The sequence below is a fragment of the Danio rerio genome, chromosome 24, assembly GCF_052040795.2.
Source record: "Danio rerio strain M-AB ecotype USA chromosome 24, GRCz13ab, whole genome shotgun sequence".
NCBI lineage: Eukaryota > Metazoa > Chordata > Actinopteri > Cypriniformes > Danionidae > Danio > Danio rerio.
This window is the reverse complement of record NC_141044.1, coordinates 38,520,754-38,541,865: the sequence shown is the minus strand read 5'-3', so window position 1 is coordinate 38,541,865 and position 21,112 is coordinate 38,520,754. Positions and strand designations below refer to the sequence as shown.

Genomic DNA, 21,112 nt, shown 5'->3' with positions numbered 1-21,112 from the left:
TCTGTTTACACAAACTAACATGTTGACAATATCTATTTTCTTCCCACATGCGTGTGCTTCCACCCACCTCATTACACACTGTCAGTTTGTAGTCGCATCCTATGCATTTTTTCATAATTTTTTCTCCCCTCAAGTTTTTGTGGCTTGTTTCCAGACAATTATTAGCATGTAACTTTGAGTCCAAGGAGACATGTTGTTTCAGTAAAAACTCACTGCAGTATAAACGCAACACTGACAATCCATGTCTTTGAATAATTCTACTTGTTTTAATTACGGTAGGCTACACAACGTGGTGTCTCTCCGAACACTGTAACAGGTAAAGACAGTCTTCGAAGCTATCATGCATTTGTGTGTGTTTGAGCTGTACTTATAGTCCAAGTAATCAGTCTGTGAGCAGCTTCAGCTGTGTGAGTTTAATCAATAGTGACTTAGAGCAGGTGAGTGTGTGTGTTGCATGACTGGGATCTGTAGTCCATAAACCGGCAGATTTGTTGTTCACGTGAATGTGAGTGTTTTCACCAGCAATCTCTGGTTGTAGATGTCTGGTAAACATGACATGAACCAAGTCTTTCTCATGAATTAATGCTGAAATTTCAAAAACGTCAACCAATTGTAATTTTTTTGTGAAATATATGTGTCCTAATAGTTTTTTTTTATCAATGTGGGACAAATACAGCCCTGTCAACATCTCAAAAAATGTGTTTTGGTGTTTCGTGACGCTTTTAATTGTTCAAGCTTTGTTTTTAATATGTGTAATGTAACGAACATCATTTTAGTAGTTTAAGCCCTAAAAGACACCGGTAGAAAGGATTCATTGTTCCTTATTTTAAAGCTGCCTTGACTCTGTTGATAAATTTACTACAGTAAAAGCTCAGAGCAGTATAAACACAACACTGACAATCCATGCCTTCGAAGAATTCTACTTGTTTTAATTACGGTTGGAGCAGTTGAGTGTGTGTGTTGCATGACTGGGATCTGTAGTCTATAAGCTGGCAGGTTTGTTTTGCACGTGAATGTGAGCGTTTTCACTAGCAATCTCTGGTTGTAGATCGCTGGTGATCGTGACATGAACCAAGTCTTTCTCATGAATTAATGCTGAAATCTCAAATATAAGTTAAAGTAACTTTATAAATCCTAAAAGACACTGGTAGAAACGATTCATTGTTCCTTATTTTAAAGCTGTCTTGACTGTTTATAAATTTACTACAGTACACACACGCTTAAAATCAGATTATAAGCATATGCTTGCAATTCATTTTCTCTGTTTATGCCATCTAAAACGCAGCTTCGTTGCTTAACAAAATCACCCCCTCGACACATTTTGTTCCCACATTTTCTCTGTTTATACAAACTAACATGTTGACAATATCTATTTTCTTCCCACATGCGTGTGCTTCCACCCGCCTCATTACACACTGTCAGTTTGTAGTCACATCCTATGCATTTTTTTTCTCTCCTCAAGTTTTTGTGGCCTGTTTCCAGACAATAATTAGCATGCAACTTTGAGTCCAAGGAGATATGTTGTTCCAGTAAAAACTCCGAGCAGTATAAACAGGCTGAAGATGTTCTCCGTGCGCAGACAGGAGGGGCTGGATGTTTTCTAGAAGAAGTAGAACACAATGTGCTTTAGGTGTCAGATTACAGGCCTGTTTATCAAAAGCTCTGCTCCAATTGGCCGACGCTGTGGTGGACGTAGCCCCACCTGCTTCCTCTCAGCCTATCAGCCGGCAGATGAGTTTTTCTGCATGTGTGAAGGAAACAGAGGGGGAGTGGGGTACCTACATGGAGCACGCTTGTGTGAAGTGTGTGTGTGTGTTTGAGTGTTTGGACAAGCTCAATGGATCGCAGTTCCTGGAAGCGCCTCCAAGTTGCTGCGAATTCCTGCGAACGCTCATAATAACAGATTCCTGAAAGTGGCTAGTGACCGCGGCCAGCCAATGACAGGGACCCGGTGGGGGCATCGGCCCTGTCCTGCTAAGCTGGAGGAAACGCCAGAAATGGAGCAGAAGGGAATAAAGAAGAAGGGGGTTGTTTATGTCAACCTGGCCATACCACAAAAGTGCTACTGCCCAGTCACCCCTCCTGCTCTCCGGTTTCATAGACACACACGGGTCTAAACAAGCCTCAGTGTTCGCAACCGCACTCTCTTAACCCCTGTGTTCTTTAGCAGCGCTATAACAGGGTAACGAACGGTCAGGATCAATCCAGAAATGCTAGTCACAGTTCATCAAAGGGCATCTCATGGCGTAGCATCATCATTAGCTGTCATAATGGAGTTTGTTTAATCATGTTGTTTGATCTACTTAGTATTGGAGGTGCTTAGAGCGGATACTTTTTAATAGCATTACTTTTATCCTGATCTGGCTGAAGATGATTTAAAGAAAAACTCCAATTATTTAAAGTCAAAATTATTAGACCTCCTGAATTATTATTCCCCTGTATGTTTTTCCCCCAATTTTTGTTTAACGGAAAAAATATTTTTATTTATTTATTTATTTATTTTTTATTTTGTTTATTGAAAGAAAAACAAGGTGAATTATTACACACAAGGATTTGGCAAGACTTTTTCTTTTTTTATTTGATACATTTCCCCCCCTCTCCTTCAAAAAGAAAAACAAACAAACAAACAAACAAAAAAATAAATAAACAAATAATAAAAAATGAATTATATATATATTTATATATATATATATATATATATATATATATATATATATATATATATATATATATATATATATATATATATATATATATATATAAATAAAAAATAATAGTTACAAAAAAATGTTAATACTAAATTAAATAAAATATTAACATTGTCACAGAGTTTTTATAGCACAATGAGGAAGTATTTAACAGTCATGTTTGCCCATCAAGATTGATTGCATTATCCTTATAAGCATAGACCTCTATTAGTTTTAGTTTGGGTGAAGTGTTAGGCCTTTTTCAAAGTATGAGATCATTGGATTCCTTACTGTGTAAAAACGTTTAATAGATCCTCTAAGAGAGTATTTAATTTTCTGGAAAGAATATTTTTAATATATTTCTAAACATAATAGTTTTAATAATTCAGTTTTAATAATTTTATCTGTTTATTTGTTCTGATTTATTTTGTTTTTGCCATGATGAAAGTACATAATATTTATTATATATTTTTAAAGACACTAGCTTAAAGTGACATTTAAAGGCTTAACTAGGTTAATTAGGCAAGTCATTGTATAACGATGGTTTGTTCCATAGACAATCAAAAACAAATATTGCTTGAGGTGGCTAATAATATTGACCTTAAAATGGTTTAAAAAAAATAAAGAAACAGCTTTTATTCTGGCCAAAATAAAACAAACAAGACTTTCTCTAGAAGAAAAAATATTAAAGGAAATGCTGTGAAAAATAAGTGGAACTATATTCTATAATCAAGGCACTTTGCTGCAGTATTTTTACATTTATGTAACTACAGAAAAATGATCAAAACTCATTATTGACAAGATGCTAATGGTCTAATCAAATTCCATGATTTATGCTAAGCTAGGCTAAAAGTACTCCTGCCAAGCCCGAAGATCTTTAGGGTAACTTTATGGAAGATTTAAAACAAGCCCAAAAAAAGTGGATTGTTTCCTTAAAGAGCTCTTGCAAAGAGAAATTTGTTTGTTTTCTTTACATTAAAGTGTTTATATTAAATAAATGTAATGAATTTTGAACTGAAATGCTGTATAAAATATTATTTGATGCATATCCTGAATTTTAACATAAATAAACTTGAGAGAATCTCTTTTTTTTTTTGTTATCTTTGCATGTGAATCAACACTACTCAACTTCTGTGGCATTTTTGACTAATGTAGTGCAAAATTAGAATAAAAAAATCTTTCAAAATTGCAATTGGATTCGAACTAATAAAAGATTGTAAAAAATCTAGCTTGGCTCTGGTTATGAATCAACACTTAAGAACTACCTTTTGCGATTTACAATGCTAGAATATTAGATAAAACGACCATGTTTTTTTTTACTATTATTTGAACAAACCATTGCTCTATTGGTTCTGCATGTGATGGCATGCAACAAAAACTAAATCTTTGTGCCACCTCTTGAAATGTAATATAAAAAATAAAGAGAAAGAAATCAATAGAAAATCAATAATCAATTTTATGTAAATCAGTACAAATGTCAACGTTTCAGATTTTCCTGAAACATCCTTCACATTTAAAATTGTGTGTATTTAAGTATATGTGATTATCTTTTTTTTTTTTTTTTAGAAAAAGCTTTATGTGTGCAATCTTCAAAATCAATCACTATTGTTACTTGAAAACTGACAACATTTATTGACCGCAAACACTTCCCTGTAAACATTATGATTTGAAAGGCATCTACGCTCATGTTAGTCTGTTTTTTATTATTCTGAAGTCTCAATAATCCTAGACCAGGCCGTATCCTGAGCAGAGAAGACTTTTTTTTTCGGAGAAAATTTAAATCCTTTCAGGTTTATACCTCTATGATGACACTGTTTTAAAAACAATTTATTGAATCCGTTTTATCTTTATGGATTGGTACGGTATTGTGAGTTGGTCTAATAAGAACAGTTTGAGTAGCCTTGTGAAGGTGTCTAGCAAGAACAGTGATTTTAACTAAACAGGTCTAATAGTATTTTACCATAATTATGTTTTAAAGAGAGCTCAGGGTATCCTATGCACCTCGGATCACCCATTGTACACTGTGTTTCAGCTGCTGCCATCAGGACGTTGTTTTAGAGTTTCTATTTGCAGGACGAATAGAATTAGAAATGTTTTTAGAATGGCGGCCATTTGGTCATTAAATAAGTCCAGCGGGGAGGGAGATGCATCTAAAAGATGCTGTATTGTATGTTGTGTGGTAATATTTTGGTAATGTGTACATGGAACGTCACCTGTGTTACGGGAGGCCTTGCTGCAATTTTAGTTGAGAGTCTGAGATGCTGTGGCAGTCATGGAGGACTGGAGAACATGAGACTGATTCCTGAAAGACCAGTGTCTGACGAGTCTCTGCATTGATCCCATGGGCCAGCCTGTGCATCGCCGGTGACCTACTCACACCTGCAGCTTCTCCACGAAGGACTTCCAGCCCCAGTGCCACAGGAAGTTTGGCCAGAGGAGAAATGGTCATGCCCAACTGAGCCTGGTTCCTCTCTAGGATTTTTTTCCTTCACTTTCATCAATTGGTGAAGTTTTGTTCCTCGCCACTGGCTTGCTTGCTTTGGAACTAGTAGAGCTGCGCATCAATGGATTTGTTCTTCAGTGTTTGGACTTTCAGCAGTGAAAATTAAACTACACTGAACTGAACTGAACTGAACTTTAACTCTGAAAACCGAACCGACACTGTTTCAACTTACTAGAACTTTTATGTTAAGCTGCTTCGACACAATCTACATTGTAAAAGCCGATAGAAATAAAGATGAATTGAATTGAATTGTATTTAGATTGTTTTCTTGGTGGTAATGTGTGAATTAATCAATATCACCAAGCCGTGAACATGTTGAAGTGTTGTTAAATTACTCAAATATTAACTTAAAGTCTCAGTGGGTTCATAAGCATTTCAGAGGCACTGACCGAAAAGTTTGCCAATCTCTTTTATAAACAACCTACTAAAATGTCTTGTTTTCAGTCTGTGCATTAAGTGGTTTGAGCGGCATTACTTACAGAAAAGGAGATTTTTATTTTGATAATTATCAACGCAGAACCGCCATGTGTGCACTTTTTAACTAAACAACACGTCTTTGCCTAAATCAGTGTGAAGAACGCACAAATCAACTGTGTTTATTTTAGGATTCCTCTATAGTTATCTCCACCGTGCAATCAAATCACTGTCTAGCATGTGAAAATATTTTTAAACACCAGCCTGTTTGTTTAGTCCTGCGGTTTGGCTGACTCCAAAAAAAAAGTGGCCAGTCGCCTCTGTGGAGTGACTATCTGAAGAAACTATTAATACTTTGCAAAAATATCATTTTGAGGATAGAAACACCGGCATGTGACCGCTGCGAGTCAGGCCATAGATCAAGTTATTAGTTCATCCCCGTCTCGAGCCAAAGTCAACATTTCATCTGTAGACGGTATCTGTGTACATGTGAGTGTTTGTTGTTGGGATGAAGCTCTTCATCAGAGACCCTTATTTGCAGGTCTTAATTTTGTACAGTTTGTTTATGAATCCAGTGTGTCATTAAGAGTTTGTCCAAATAAACCAATGCATGCTGGATTCGCTGAACGACTTTCTCAAGCACTTAAAGAGCAATGAGAAATTGTGCAAAATAAGGTTAAATTATAGCTTTAAGCTGGAGTTAAGGGGCCAGGCAGAACATAAGCAAAATTACTCCGTTGAAATTAGGGCTGCACAATATATCATTTCAACATTGATATCCCAATGTGTGTGTCTACAATAGTCACATTGCAGTATATGCAATGTTAAGATTGATCAACATATATATATATATATATATATATATATATATATATATATATATATATATATATATATATATATATATATATATATATATATAAAATATATATATATATATATATATATAAATATATATATATATATATATATGTGTGTGTGTGTGTGTGTATATATATATATATATATATATATATGTATATGTGTGTGTGTGTGTGTGTGTGTGTGTGTATGTATATATATATTTATACAACAGTTCTGTCTGGTTCTCAAATCTGACTGGCTGATAGCCGTGCAATATTCTGCAATATCAGAACTCCTACAGCCTCTTTACCCTTTGTGTATTACTCCGCCCACATACAACCAGCAAAAACCAGACACTACAGATCTAGTTTAAAAGATGCTTGCTCAACTGTTTAACTGTCAGCTTATGATTTGAATCTGGAACAAAGTAGTTCCTCATACAAAAGTGTTATTGATACTCCATGTTTGATTTAGTTTTTATTTACACAATTATGCCGTCAAACTGTTGTATAAACGCAATATCACACTCGTAGCAGTGCGATATGGCCTCGTGCCAACGCACGCCTCCCACCAGTGCCGATATACAGCCATATCGCACTGCTACTCGTGTGATATTGCTCATATATATATATATATATATATATATATATATATATATATATATATATATATATATATATACAGGGCCGGCGCGTCCATAGAGGAGACCTAGGCGGCCACCTAGGGTGGCAGTATAGAGAGGGCGGCATGCGCGACACCTCCCTCACCACCCGCGTCCTCAGATATATTCGCCCATAGACGACAGAATAGAGAGGGCAGCGTCAGCGACACCTCCATCAGCACCCGCGTGTCCTCAGTTATATCCGCACATAGGGCGGCAGAATAGAGAGCGCAGTGTCCGCGACACCTCCCTCCCTCAGCACCCGCGCGTCCTCAGTTATATCCGCGCATAGTGCGCTGGAAAAGAGGTCTGCGACACCTCACTTCATTTTCACAACCGGTCACTTTCGTTTTCACATTGGGGTTGAGGGCGGCATGATCGTCCTCTGCCTAGAGCGGCAGTTTAGCTTGCTCCGGCCCTGTATATGTGTATGTGTATGTGTATATATATATATATATATATATATATATATATATATATATGGCAACGCAGTGGCGCAAGAAGGTCGCTGGTTCGAGCCTCGGCTGGGTCAGTTTCCATTTCTGTGTGGAGTTCGCATGTTCTCCCTGTGTTCGCGTGGGTTTCCTCCGGGTGCTCTGGTTTCCCCCACAGTCCAAAGACATGCGGTACAGGTGAATTGAGTAAGATGTGACATTTGCAGTAAAATCTCAAAACGTAAATTCACATAAAAAGTATATGTTAACTTCATATTGAAACAACTGTTTAATTTTTCTAATACAGCTAACCACAGAGTTATAGGAGCAGAAAAGTATCAATCTGTAAACATTTTTTATATTTTAAACGAGGAAAATAAACATGCCTTATGGATTTGACGAAAAAAGTGTGTGAGATTACAGTGTACAACATACTTTGTGGAAATTTTGTGAATTAAACTGCACAACCCAAAAGAAAAAAAACATTAATCAAAAGGATAACGCCCCATATACACGGGGCGCCAGCGTCAACGCTTCCTATTCGCTTTGAATGGGTGACGTCAGGCGTTGCCGAACTGCATTGTGAATCCGTCGGCACCGCTTCAGAGGTGTTGCTCGCTGCAGAAGTTGGGACTAGCTCAACTTTTCAAGCACCGACGGAAGCGTCAGCCAATCAGATCGCTATATGCAAATACATGAGCTAGACAGTGGCCTATTGCTGACTGAATTTGATTGGCTGACACTGCTATGACGATCGAGTTAGCCCCAACTTCAGACACGCCTTCAGTCAAGCATTGATGCTGAAGCCCCGTGCGAATGGGGCATAAGAGTTGGCTTTCTTTGGAACAAAAAAGGATTGATTTTATTTTATTTTACATTTTTGAGACCTTCTTGCTGTGAGATGACAGCTCTAACCACTAAGCCACCGTGCTGCCCTTGAATGATTAATAATGTTTGTTTTCCACTTCATCAGGCTGTGCGCTTTGGTTCAGGACGGTTATGGGATGTTCGGTGAGCTGCTTCTTCAGTGCGTGTCCTCAGACTCGGAGATCCAGCAGGTCTCAGATGAGCTGGAGGGCCGTGTTTGTCTCCTGCGGGCCTTCAGGGTCGTCCAGCGGCTCACACGCGACAGGTCAGTCTGGGATGAAAAACGCACGACACTGAACATCCTGCAGAGCTCTGACAAGCAGCTATTTTAAATTAAAGTATTAGTCTGTCAAGAAAAACACAGCCACATTCATTTCCCCTTCCTTAAAGCAACAGTTATTTCCTCAGAGCCTCGCTCTTAAAGTTAGTTCAGTCATTTTCCTTCTGTTTAGTCCCTATATTAATCAATGGTTGCAACAGTGGAATGAACCGCCAACTTATCTAGCATATGTTTTACGCAGCGGATTTCCTTCCAGCTGCAACCTAGTACTGAAAAACATCCATACACACTCATTCAAACACATACACCACGGCCAATTTAGTTTATTCAATTCACCTATAGTACATGTGTGAAACCAACACCCAACACGGGGAGAACATGCAAAGATGGGACTGAAACTAGCGACCACTGAGCCACTGTGTCGCCCTCTTAAAGTTAGTATCGGTTGATAGTTTGTAAATCAGTAGGCGCTGGAACACAAAGTGAGCACAAAGAGGACTTTGAAATGTTCATTTAATTTACACACACACACACACACACACACACACACACACACACACACACACACACACACACACAAACAGAGAGAGAGATTTATATAGAGATAAGATAGATTTTTAGTTAAGAGTTAAGTCAATGTTTTAAATAATTTTTTGGCTTTTTTTTCCAGTTTTATTTTAATTTTAGTTTTATTTTAAGCTCCGCTATGTGCTTTCACTGATTCATTTACACTTTCAGCTGTTTTTTTTAGCCATTTTGTTTTATTTTTAGCCCTTTTTGTCATGCTTTTGTGATTTTTTTTTTAAGTAACTTTAATTAATTTAACTTTGTTTTGTTGTTACTATTTTGTTAAATGAGCTTGTTCTTTACATTTTTTATATATTTGTTGTTTACTAAAAACTGACACTTATTTAATTTTATTTAAAGTGTAAGTTTATTCTTAGCACTGTTATGGTCTTTTACAGATTCATATACACTCGGTTTTTTAGCTACTATTTAGTATTTAGTTAAATTTGTAGCACTTTTTTGCTTGGCTTTTGTAATTAAAAATCTGTGTTTATATTCTAGATGTTTAGTTATTTTATTTTATTATTTTTTAATGGTAGTTTTATTTTTAGCTCTTTGTTTATTTAGTTTTTTTAGTTTTTTGTTTTATTTTCAGCACATTTTTTCATGCTTTTGGGATTTTTGTTGTTGTTAATGTTGCTATTTTGTAGTTATTAATGTTTTGAATAATCTTTTATTTTGAAATTAACATGTTTTAAATTGTAGCTTTTTATTTATATTTCAAAACAAAAACTTTTATTTTATTTTATTTAAGTTGTAATTTTTTTTTACCTCTGTCTACACTTTTTTTACAAAAACTTCTTCACTTTTTTATTACATATATTTATTATATATTTTTTATTTTTATTAAATTTTTTATTTAATTAATTTATTTGTATTTAATTAATTAATTATTTTTTTATTTAAATAATAGTTTTAGTAATAATTTAGTACCATTAAGCACTTTTACATATTTGTTGCACAGTTTTTAAAAACACTTCTTAGCATTTTTTATTACATATATTTATTATATATTTTTTATTTAATTCTATTTTAAATTTAATTTATTTTAAATTTAATTGAATTTAATTTTTAATTTAATTTTGAATTTAGTTTTAAATTTAATTTTCTAAATTTAATTTAATTTAATTTCATTTTATTTTACCTCACCCGGTTGGTAAATAAAGAGTGAAGCTCACTGAAAGTTAATCATCTCTAACTGAAAGTTAATCTGAGCTCCTGTTTCTCAGATTAGCAGCTCTGGGTGTCAGAGTGAGATTTACGTCTGTGTTCAGAATGGCTGGCGTCTCGCCTCTGTCTGCATGGTCACTACTGTAACATTTGTGTTGTTGAAGTAAAAGGGGACACGTGAAGGCAAATTCCGGAGACACATTTGAACACATCTGAACATGAGCCGTGTACACCAATGCACAAGATGCCTTTCAGCGTTCACGGCTTATTTAGCATCAGCAGCTGTCTATATGCTAAACAGTTTTTGTGCGCTTAAGGAAATTCTGTCATTATTTGCTCACCCGTCTGTTTATCAGAATGGTTTTTTAATTGCAATTAAAAAATAGATGTTTAGCAGAATGTTTATGCTGCTCTTTTATGTTTAAGAGAATGTGGACTGGGACTGACAAGCTCCAAAACACCTGTTATATGACATCCAAGCCATGCAAATGCTTATGTGAGGACAACTTGATATTTTAAGTCATTAGTCATATTTGGTTTAGCTCAGCTACCAAATATGACCTCCAAAGACTACGTAGAATAGTTCGGACTGCTGAGCAGATCACTAGTACAACCCTCCCTACTCCCCAAGAACTGTACTTATCCAAAATCACTGTGGACCCCTCAAACCCAGCACACTGCCTCTTTGAACTTTTACCTTCTGGTCGACGCTACCGAGCACTGCGGACCAGAACAGCCCGACACAAACAGTTTCTTCCCTCAGGCAATTTATCTCATGAACACTTGATGATAGTAATTGTGGAACAAACTTCACGACTTGCAGTACACTTTTATACACATACACTTATTTAACAACACACTTTACATGCAAATTTGCACATAACAGCTGCACATATACCATTGTATATGGTAATATAGCTCTACATACACTTGTCTATTTGTATATTGGCATTCACTACTTGCTGCTTTTTTAGATGTTTATTATCTGTTTATTGTGCTGTCTCATTCTGTTGCACTGTAGAAGCTCTGTCATGAAAGCAAATTCCTCGCTTATGTGAACATACCTGGCAAAAAAGCTCTTTCTGATTCTGATTCTGATTCTGGTAGTTGCTGATAATGAGTGCCTTTAGCCACAGTTTTTCATTTAGTTTCATCTTATTTTGTTAGTATTTTCATTAGTTTTTTTATTTTATTTTAGTTTTGTTTTGTTTTTTATTTATTTTATTTTTGTTTTGTTATTTTATTTTATTTTATTATTTTTTATTTTATTTTATTCATGTATTTATTTTAATTGTTTAGTTTTATCTTATTTTTTTTTTGTTATTTTCCTGTATTTTTAATGCTTTTTTTGTTTCGTTTTGTGTATTTTTGTTTTATTTTTTATTTTTTTATTTTTTTGTTTTGTTTTGTTTTATTTTATTTTATTCTACAATCTCACTTGCTGATGCAATCCTCATTTTTATTATTCTTTTAGTTTTTAGTTTTATTTAAACTTTTTTGTATTTTTACTTTTGGTTTTATTTAAAAATATTTATAATTATATATATATATATATATATATATATATATATATATATATATATATATATATATATATATATATATGATTTTTTATTTGGTTTAGTTTTATCTTATTTTGTTAGTAGTTTAATTTTTTAAATTTTTTTTTTTTTATTTAATTTAATTTTATTGTTTTGTTTTAAAAGCTACAGTCTTCGGCCATTCTTGCTGTATGAAAAGGCAAAAGAGCAGCCTGGACCTTTTATATTTGATGGAAGAAACCTCTTTATTAGTGTAGTTTTGTTTATCAAAAATGTTTCTTTTTTTGTTATTTTATTTTTCTTTCAGTTTTAGCTTTAGTAATATTAATGCTACAAATGAGTACAGTTGCTAATGCAGTTATTATATATTAATTTAAATGAAGCTTTAATTTTAGTTTTTTTTATCACACACACTGATTTATTAGCTTTTTATATTATTTAGATTTTTATTGCTTTTAGCAGTTTTGTGATTTTTTTATTTATATTCTTTGTATTTTATTTATTTATTTATTTTTGTTTAGAATATTGTAGTTTTTAATATAAATAATTTGATTATTTTCCATTTTTGTAAAATGTATCTTAATTGTTTTGCCATTTTTATATTTTTATAGTGTATTTAAAAATAATATATTTAGTTTTAATTTAGTTTTTTTCATTCTCTTTTTTTCATTTTAATATAGTTTTTAACACCTTTTTGTGAGTCAGAATTCAGAATGAGTTGTAGTTTTTAATATAAATCATGTGTATTTGCTTTTATTTTAGCATTTTCCATTTTTGTAAATTATAACTTATTTTTTGTCATTTTCATAATTATACATATAATTTCGGCTTAGTACCTTATTTTCATCAGGTGACACCATATAACTATTCCTGCATATGTTTTATACAGCGGATGCACTTTCAGCCACAACTCAGTACTGGGAAACACCCATACACACTCATACATACACACACTCATACACTACAATCAATTTAGCTTACCCAATTCACCTATAGCGCATGTCTTTGGACTGTGGGGGAAACCGGACCACCCGGAAGAAACGCACGCAAACTCTGGGAGAACATGCAAACCCCAAATAGAAATGCCAACTAACCCAGCCAGGACTCAAATCAGCGACCATCTTCCTCAGAGACCACAGTGCTAACCACTGAGCCACCGAGCCACCGTAATAATTCTTTTGTTTTTGTAATTTAAGTTACAGTATATAGATCAGTTATACATTAATAAAAAACTCTCAGCTTTAAATCTAGCTATCTTCTCATTATTTGTGCGCAATTCTGAAGGCCTTTTAAATAAAAAAAGTATATTTTTAGTATTCCCTAAAAAAAAAAAAGCAAATTTTTTGGTCCATACCAAGGGAAAAACTACTACTGTCTGTCTGTCCGTCCTGCGAGACCTCAGCAGTCCAGCTTGAGTGTGTGTTAAACTTGACGGGGCGGTTGAGCGGCTCACAGGAGAGCTCCAGACTGTGATTCAGCAGCTGAAATAAACACACTTCAGAGCACTTTCTTATTGACTCCTTCCAGTAAATCATTCATAAATGTGAGCTTTTACAAATACTGAAACTAGACTAGACTGAAGAGCCTCAGATGATCGAGACAGTTTATGTAATGTTGCTTAAAATGAAGCTGAAACTAAAACAGAGCAAACTTTTCAGCCTGTTTTTTAGGAATCACTAATTTGATTTGATTTGATTTGATTTGATTGGATTTGATTTATTTATTTATTCTTTCATTCATTTTCTTGTCGGCTTAGTCCCTTTATTTATCCGGGGTCACCACAGCGGAATGAACCGCCAACGTATCCAGCACATGTTTCTCATCTGTGCACACTTATGCTTGTCGGTGTGTATCTATGTGTCTATGCATGTGAATGTATGTCTGTGTGTGCTTGTCTGTGTGTGTGTTTGTGTGCGCATGTACGTATTTGTGTGCGTATATTTGTTTGTTTGTGTGTGTGTTGCATATATCTGCGTGTGTGTATAATTGCAGGTGTGTGTGTGTGCACTTATGCTTGTCGGTGTGTATATGTGTCTATGCATGTGAATGTATGTCTCTGTGTGCTTGTCTGTGTGTGTGCGCACATGTATGTGTGTGTGTGTGTGTGTGTATTTGTTTGTGTGTGCATGCGTGAGTGTGTGTGTACATATATTTGCGTGTGTGTGTGTATTTGCATGTGTGTGTGCGCACTTATGTTTCTTGTTGTGTCTGTGTATGTGAATGCATGGCTCTGTGCTTGTCCGTGTGTGTGTTTGTGTGCGCATGTACGTATATGTGTGTGTATATTTGTTTGTTTGTGTGTGTACATATATCTGTGTGTGTATAATTGCATGTGTGTGTGTGCGCACTTATGTTTGTCTGTGTGTCTATGTGAATGTATGTCAATGTGTGTACTTGTCCATGTGTCTGTGTGTGTGCACATGTATGTGTATGTGTGTGTGTATTTGTTTGTTTGTTTGTGTGTGCATGCGTGAGTGTGTGTGTACATATATCTGTCTGTGAGTGTGTATTGGTATGTGTGTTCGCGCACTTATGTTTGTCGGTGTGTGTGCATGTGAATGTATGTCACTGTGTGTGTGTGTATTTGTTTGTTTGTGTGTGCATGCGTGAGTGTGTGTGTGTACATATATCTGCATGTGTGTGTGCGCACTTATGTGTGTCGGTGTGTGTCTATGTGTCTGTGCATGTGAATGCATGTCTCTGTGCTTGTCCCGTGTGTGTGTTTGTGTGCGCCTGTACATATATGTGTGCATATATTTGTTTGTTTTTGTGTGTACATATATCTGTGTGTGTGTATAACTGCGTGTGTGTGTGTGTGTGTGTGTGTGCGCACTTATGCTTGTCGGTGTGTGTCTATGTATCTATGCATGTGAATGTATGTCTGTGTGTGTGTGCACATGTATGTGTGTGTGTGTGTATTTGTTTGATTGTGTGTGCATGCGTGAGTGTGTGTGTGTACATATATCTGCATGTGTGTGTGCGCACTTATGTGTGTCGGTGTGTGTCTATGTGTCTGTGCATGTGAATGCATGTCTCTGTGCTTGTCCCGTGTGTGTGTTTGTGTGCGCCTGTACATATATGTGTGCATATATTTGTTTGTTTTTGTGTGTACATATATCTGTGTGTGTGTATAACTGCGTGTGTGTGTGTGTGTGTGTGTGTGTGTGTGTGTGTGTGTGTGTGTGCGCACTTATGCTTGTCGGTGTGTGTCTATGTATCTATGCATGTGAATGTATGTCTGTGTGTGTGTGCACATGTATGTGTGTGTGTGTGTATTTGTTTGATTGTGTGTGCATGCGTGAGTGTGTGTGTACATATATCTGCATGTGTGTGTATTTGCATGTGTGTGCGCGCACTTATGTTTGTCTGTGTGTGTCTGTTTATGTGAATGTATGTCAATGTGTGTACTTGTCCATGTGTCTGTGTGTGTGCACATGTACGTGTATGGGTGTGTGTATTTGTTTGTTTGTGTGTGTGTGTAAATATATCTGTCTGTGTGTGTGTATTGGCATGTGTGTGTGCGCACTGATGTTTGTCGGTGTGTGTCTGTGCATGTGAATGTATGTCACTGTGTGTGTGTGCACATGTATGTGTGTGTATTTGTTTGTTTGTGCATGTGTGTGTGTGTGTACATATATCTGCGTGTGTGTATTTGCATGTGTGTGTGCGCACTTATGTTTGTCGGTGTGTGTCTATGTGTCTGTGCATGTGAATGCATGTCTCTGTGCTTGTCCGTGTGTGTGTTTGTGTGCGCCTGTACATATATGTGTGCATATATTTGTTTGTTTTTGTGTGTACATATATCTGCGTGTGTGTATAACTGCATGTGTGTGTGTGTGTGTGTGTGTGTGCGCACTTATGCTTGTCGGTGTGTGTCTATGTATCTATGCATGTGAATGTATGTCTGTGTGTGTGCACATGTATGTGTGTGTGCATGCGTGAGTGTGTGTGTACATATATCTGCATTTGCATGTGTGTGCGCGCACTTATGTTTGTCTGTGTGTGTCTGTTTATGTGAATGTATGTCAATGTGTGTACTTGTCCATGTGTCTGTGTGTGTGCACATGTACGTGTATGTGTGTGTGTATTTGTTTGTTTGTGTGTGTGTAAATATATCTGTCTGTGTGTGTGTATTGGCATGTGTGTGTGCGCACTGATGTTTGTCGGTGTGTGTCTGTGCATGTGAATGTATGTCACTGTGTGTGCTTGTCCGTGTGTATGTATGAACAAGCCTCAGCCTGCGAGTGTAACTGATCTGTCTGTTGTCAGCAGACTGTGCTGATCTCCTCTTGAAGCTCAGTGTGTGAGTGTGTGTGTTGCTCCAGTCTGAGCTAATGATTGTGACTGTAAACTCTCCTCCTCCTCCGGCTGCTGTGTTTCTGGACCATGGACTCGTCAACTGAATGATTTCTCTCATCTCCTTGCAGATGTCCTTCCCTCTTCAGTCTGATCGACAGTGTGTGGCCTCCTCCGGTTGATCTGAAATCTGGGGATGATCTGCTGCAGCCTCCCAGCGTAGGTCTTCAGACCACATCATAAATCACAGCTCGTATTTATCTCTCATAGCTCCTGCTTCTGGAAGATTGCGTCTTGATAGCGGCACATAACGTCAAAACAAGTGCAGCGCTGCATACTTCACCAAAGTACTCTAAATAAACCTTCAGAGCTAAAAAGCACAGAATTACTCATTGGCGGTGCAGTGACGACAAACATGAGAGCTAGTAATTTAGAGAAACACCTCAGCTTTTGGCTTTAATCCGGAACTATTTGTGTTAGCTCAGTGATGTCCCACATCAAGCAGCTGCAGTGCTGTTACTGTTATAGAGGAGATTTTCACCTAGCAGGTGTGAACATGGCCAACAAATCCTGTAGACTAACAGACAAGGAGAGATCAGAATATTCTGTTTGCCCCATAAGATCTGCAGGTTTTGAAGTTTTCAAGAGTTCCCGCTTAGATATGCTTAGCATTTAAAGCAGGTTTGGCATGCTGTCCTGGGAGACAACCCTGAGCTCGGAGATATTTGAGCCTAGGGCTGCCGCCCGGTCAATAAGCATATCGGGGGATCCGAGATCAGGTAGATGTCAATTGCTCCCCTTTTAGAAAAGCCTCTCATATGAGCCACTTCTGATACCAAATGATCAACTAGAAGTCAAGTTATTGTTTGTTTGTTCCTAAAACTTGGATAGGCGACAAGATTTCTATCAGGTAGTGGATATATGAAAATATTAAGGGTGTCACGATCCTCCAAATCCTCGATTCGATTACATTTTCGATTCTAAAGGCACGATTCGATTTTCGATTTTCGATTATGAATAATTAATTAATTAATGACCAATTAATTATTTGTAGCCTATCGTTTAAACTACCTGACCTGCATGGTCTTTGTTTTACCCATAAACAAATCATACAGTAAATGAATAAAGGCAAGATACACACATAATTACCACCTGTCAATCACTTTTTTCTGCGGGACTCGTGAATAAGCAGTGATCTGACTGTGTCGTTATAATGGCGTCGGTAAAAAAGACGCACAACCAACAGGAACCAGCCAACAGTATCTGAGGTGTTCGCTTAAATGACTAAGTACAAGTGAGTGAAAGATTGAAGCAGTCCTCTGACTGCCTGGACCCGCTGTGTGTGCGTCTGTGTCTGTGTGGTCACGTGATGTGCATTTTCAGAGGTAGAGAGGAAGGAGGGCTGCTCAGAAATGCTACACGCCACTGTGGATGTCAAATTGTTGTCGTTCTAAAATGCCATTTAAAAACAAAGACCGTGTAAACAGGGCCTGAGTGTGTACTTTTCGCGAGCGGATTTGCAACGGGGGCGGGCGGAGGATCGCGATGCCGGTGTTGTCTATCGATAGAGGTAAAGTTGGTTTTATATTCGCACATTCCGACCTCTGCGTTCAATAAGTTTGTTAATCAGCAAGTAAAGAATCCAAATTCAATTATTTATGTGTATGTAAATGTGTAATTTTTTTTTTTTGTTGTCCAATCATTGTAGGATCAACAAATTATAATGGTCATAATAAATGCACACTATTTATGATATAATGATAGTTTAATGTACAACAACATTTCATTAACAGAAAAAACAGAAATGACAGTGTTACAATATTTAGTTAAGACAATGGGTAAGACAGAGGTAAGGAAAACAGCAAGGCACAGGTTGCATGCATGTTCTGCAGGGTCCACAGATGTTGATGTGCACAGGCCATGATTTCAAAACCTATTTAAACAAATCAAATGACAAGGTTACATACAAATCAGAAACATAAAAAATGTGTGTGTGTATATATATATATATATATATATATATATATATATATATATATATATATATATATATATATATATATATATATATATATATATATATATATATATATATATATATATATATATATATATATATAATTACATTAAATATATTAATCAATAAAAACATGTCATTGTAATGCAAAATGTAAGGGATGTGTACCGTTATAGTAGTTGGCTGAATTCCTTTTGTTCGTTTTTCAACAACCTGAGAACTTGTGACACGGTCCCTTTGTTGTTTTTCACGCGATATTGAATATTCGGTCTGAAATCGCATGTAAGTAACACTTCAAACAACACTAGCATGATTTCTTTGACCATGAACGCTGTTGTAGTTTGATAATAGTTGTCTGCTAGTGTGATTTCGCTATTTGGAATTTGCAAACAATAGTTTTCTAATATTTTATTAGGGGAGCGTAAGTGCGAATGTGCAAATATAAAACCAACTTTACTTCTATTGTCTATCGGACGAACCGTACTACGTACATAGCAGAGCTTGCAAAACTGTGTTTTTTTTTGTCGACAACACGAGCGTTGTCAACATAACTCACTGGAAATCCAAAATGCTTACACACCGGCGACTTCATTGAAAGAGGAGGAGGTTTAAGCTCTGTCGACGGGTCTCCTGCTTCTGCAGTTTAACAAGCACTTCAACAAGCCTGTTTTTTTCCCGCTTGGCAAGCCAAGCTGACGTGACATGGGGGCGTGGCAGCATCGACGATTCTATTTTTTGATTCGATAATCGAAATTGAGCATAAATTTCGATCGATTTCGATTAAAAATCAAAATCGTGACACCCCTAGAAAATATAGACAGTCATATGGTAATAAACTTGTGAAGTGTTATACATCAAGTGATAGAACAGTATCAACAGTATGCTTTTATATGCCCCATATGAATGAGAAAACAGTGACAGAAATGATTGATATGCTTTATTTTGATCACACGACCCCATATGAATAAGCAGACTGGCTATCTGACTTTTGAATAATCAGGATAATACTGTATGTGTTTCAGGACGGCGTCTCAGCGCCCAATTTCTGCTATCGGCTGAGTGTTCAGCAGGGTCACATGACTGTATTATCAGGACAGACTGAATCTGCCGTGCACCGTCCAGCTGAACTGCAGACGCTCAGAGAGATCCTAAAGGTACAGCACACACTGCATCATATCCTTAATTATAGACTGTCAGAGAATGCTTTAATATAAATAGCATTAATATATAAAGAATAATTATATGGCATGTCAATATGTTGCTTTTGTCTCTGCATATTCTACATCAGTGGTTCTCAAACTGTGGTACATGTACCACTAGTGGTACGTGGGCTTCCTTCTAGTGGTACGTGGATGAATCAAATACGTCATATGTACATGCCACATATATTTAAATAAATGATCAAAAATGATTAATATATGAATATGATGACATAAAGCCTATATGAGGTCCAGGCAACATTTTCAGGTGCTGATAAACCAGGAGTTTTTTCTTTTTTTTTTTTACTTTTTAAGAACAGTAACCTACCATTTTTAACTTTTAAAAGCCCATTTCAATTTAAATGTTCTTAATATTAGGAACTAATATGCCTCGTTTTTTAACTGTACAAAGTTGTAGCTGCTTTACTGGACCTAATATGCTACTGTATTTCAATACTGCTCATTATTGTGGTACTTGCAAAGACAACTTTTTTTCTGAGGTGGTACTTGATGAGAAACGTTTGAGAACCACTGTTCTACATCTTACAATTTAGATCACTTTTTGTTTGCTCTCAATTTATACCTTTTCTATTTGAGTATTACTATATTAAAATGTGAGTTTACATCTCACATATTAATATAATAATACTCAACACTAAAATATTCGATCAGCTTGACAATTTTCTTGTTAAGTGCTGTCTATTAACACAACATAAAATGTATAATTCCTGGGGGACAACCTCCTCCCTTCTGCCAGGAAGTTGAAAATGGGCCGTGGTTGGGTCTTCCAACATGACAACGACCCGAAGCATACAGCAAAGGCAACAAAGGAGTTGCTCAAGAAGAACCAAATTAAGGTCATGGAGTGGCCCAGCCAGTCTCCGGACCTCAATCCAATCGAAAATCTATGGAGGGAGCTGAAGGTCCGAGTTGCCAACCAACAGCCCACCAACCTTAATGATTTAGAGAGGATCTTCAAAGAAGAGTGGGCCAAAATTCCCCCTGATATGTGTGCTAACCTTGTGGTTAAGTACAACAAACGTCTGTCCGCTGTGCTTGCAAACAAAGGCTGTGCCACCAAGTATTAGGTGTTTTTGGCTAGAGGGATCAAATACTTATTTCCCTCAATGAAATACAAATCAATTCATATATATTATTTAAAGTTATTTTCTGGATTTTCTTTTTAATATTCTGTCTCTCCATGTTAGAACACATCTACCATTAAAAGTATAGAATGATCATGTCTTTATTAGTGGGCAAACCAACAAAATCAGCAAGGGATCAAATACTTTTTACTCTCACTGTATCTGTCTGTGTGTGTGTGTATTGGCATGTGTGTGTGCGCACTGATGTTTGTCGGTGTGTGTCTGTGCATGTGAATGTATGTCACTGTGTGTGCTTGTCCGTGTGTATGTATGAACCACTGTTCTACATCTTACAATTTAGATCACTTTTTGTTTGCTCTCAATTTGTACCTTTTCTATGTGAGTATTACTATATTAAAATGTGAGTTTACATCTCACATATTAATATAATAATACTCAACACTAAAATATTCGATCAGCTTGACAATTTTCTTTGTAAGTGCTGTCTATTAACACAACATAATATGTATAATTTCTTTAAAAATCCT

The 21,112-nt window shown here is 36.1% G+C and overlaps 1 protein-coding gene across 4 annotated transcripts in view; it reads left to right on the top strand.

The window, feature by feature from the left end:
* Positions 1 to 21,112, top strand: part of spidr (scaffold protein involved in DNA repair) — a 122,815-nt gene that overhangs the window by 62,509 nt on the left and 39,194 nt on the right. For all 4 annotated transcript variants that reach the window (XR_015525304.1, XM_087310091.1, XM_087310090.1 and 1 more), the window contains 3 exons: positions 8,516 to 8,674; positions 16,395 to 16,482; positions 19,303 to 19,434. Coding sequence is in view for 3 of the 4 variants with exons in the window: in XM_087310091.1 (XP_087166217.1) it covers positions 8,516 to 8,674; positions 16,395 to 16,482; positions 19,303 to 19,434 (379 nt within the window). In the remaining variant the exon portion in view is untranslated. The remainder of the gene's footprint in view (positions 1 to 8,515; positions 8,675 to 16,394; positions 16,483 to 19,302; positions 19,435 to 21,112) is intronic.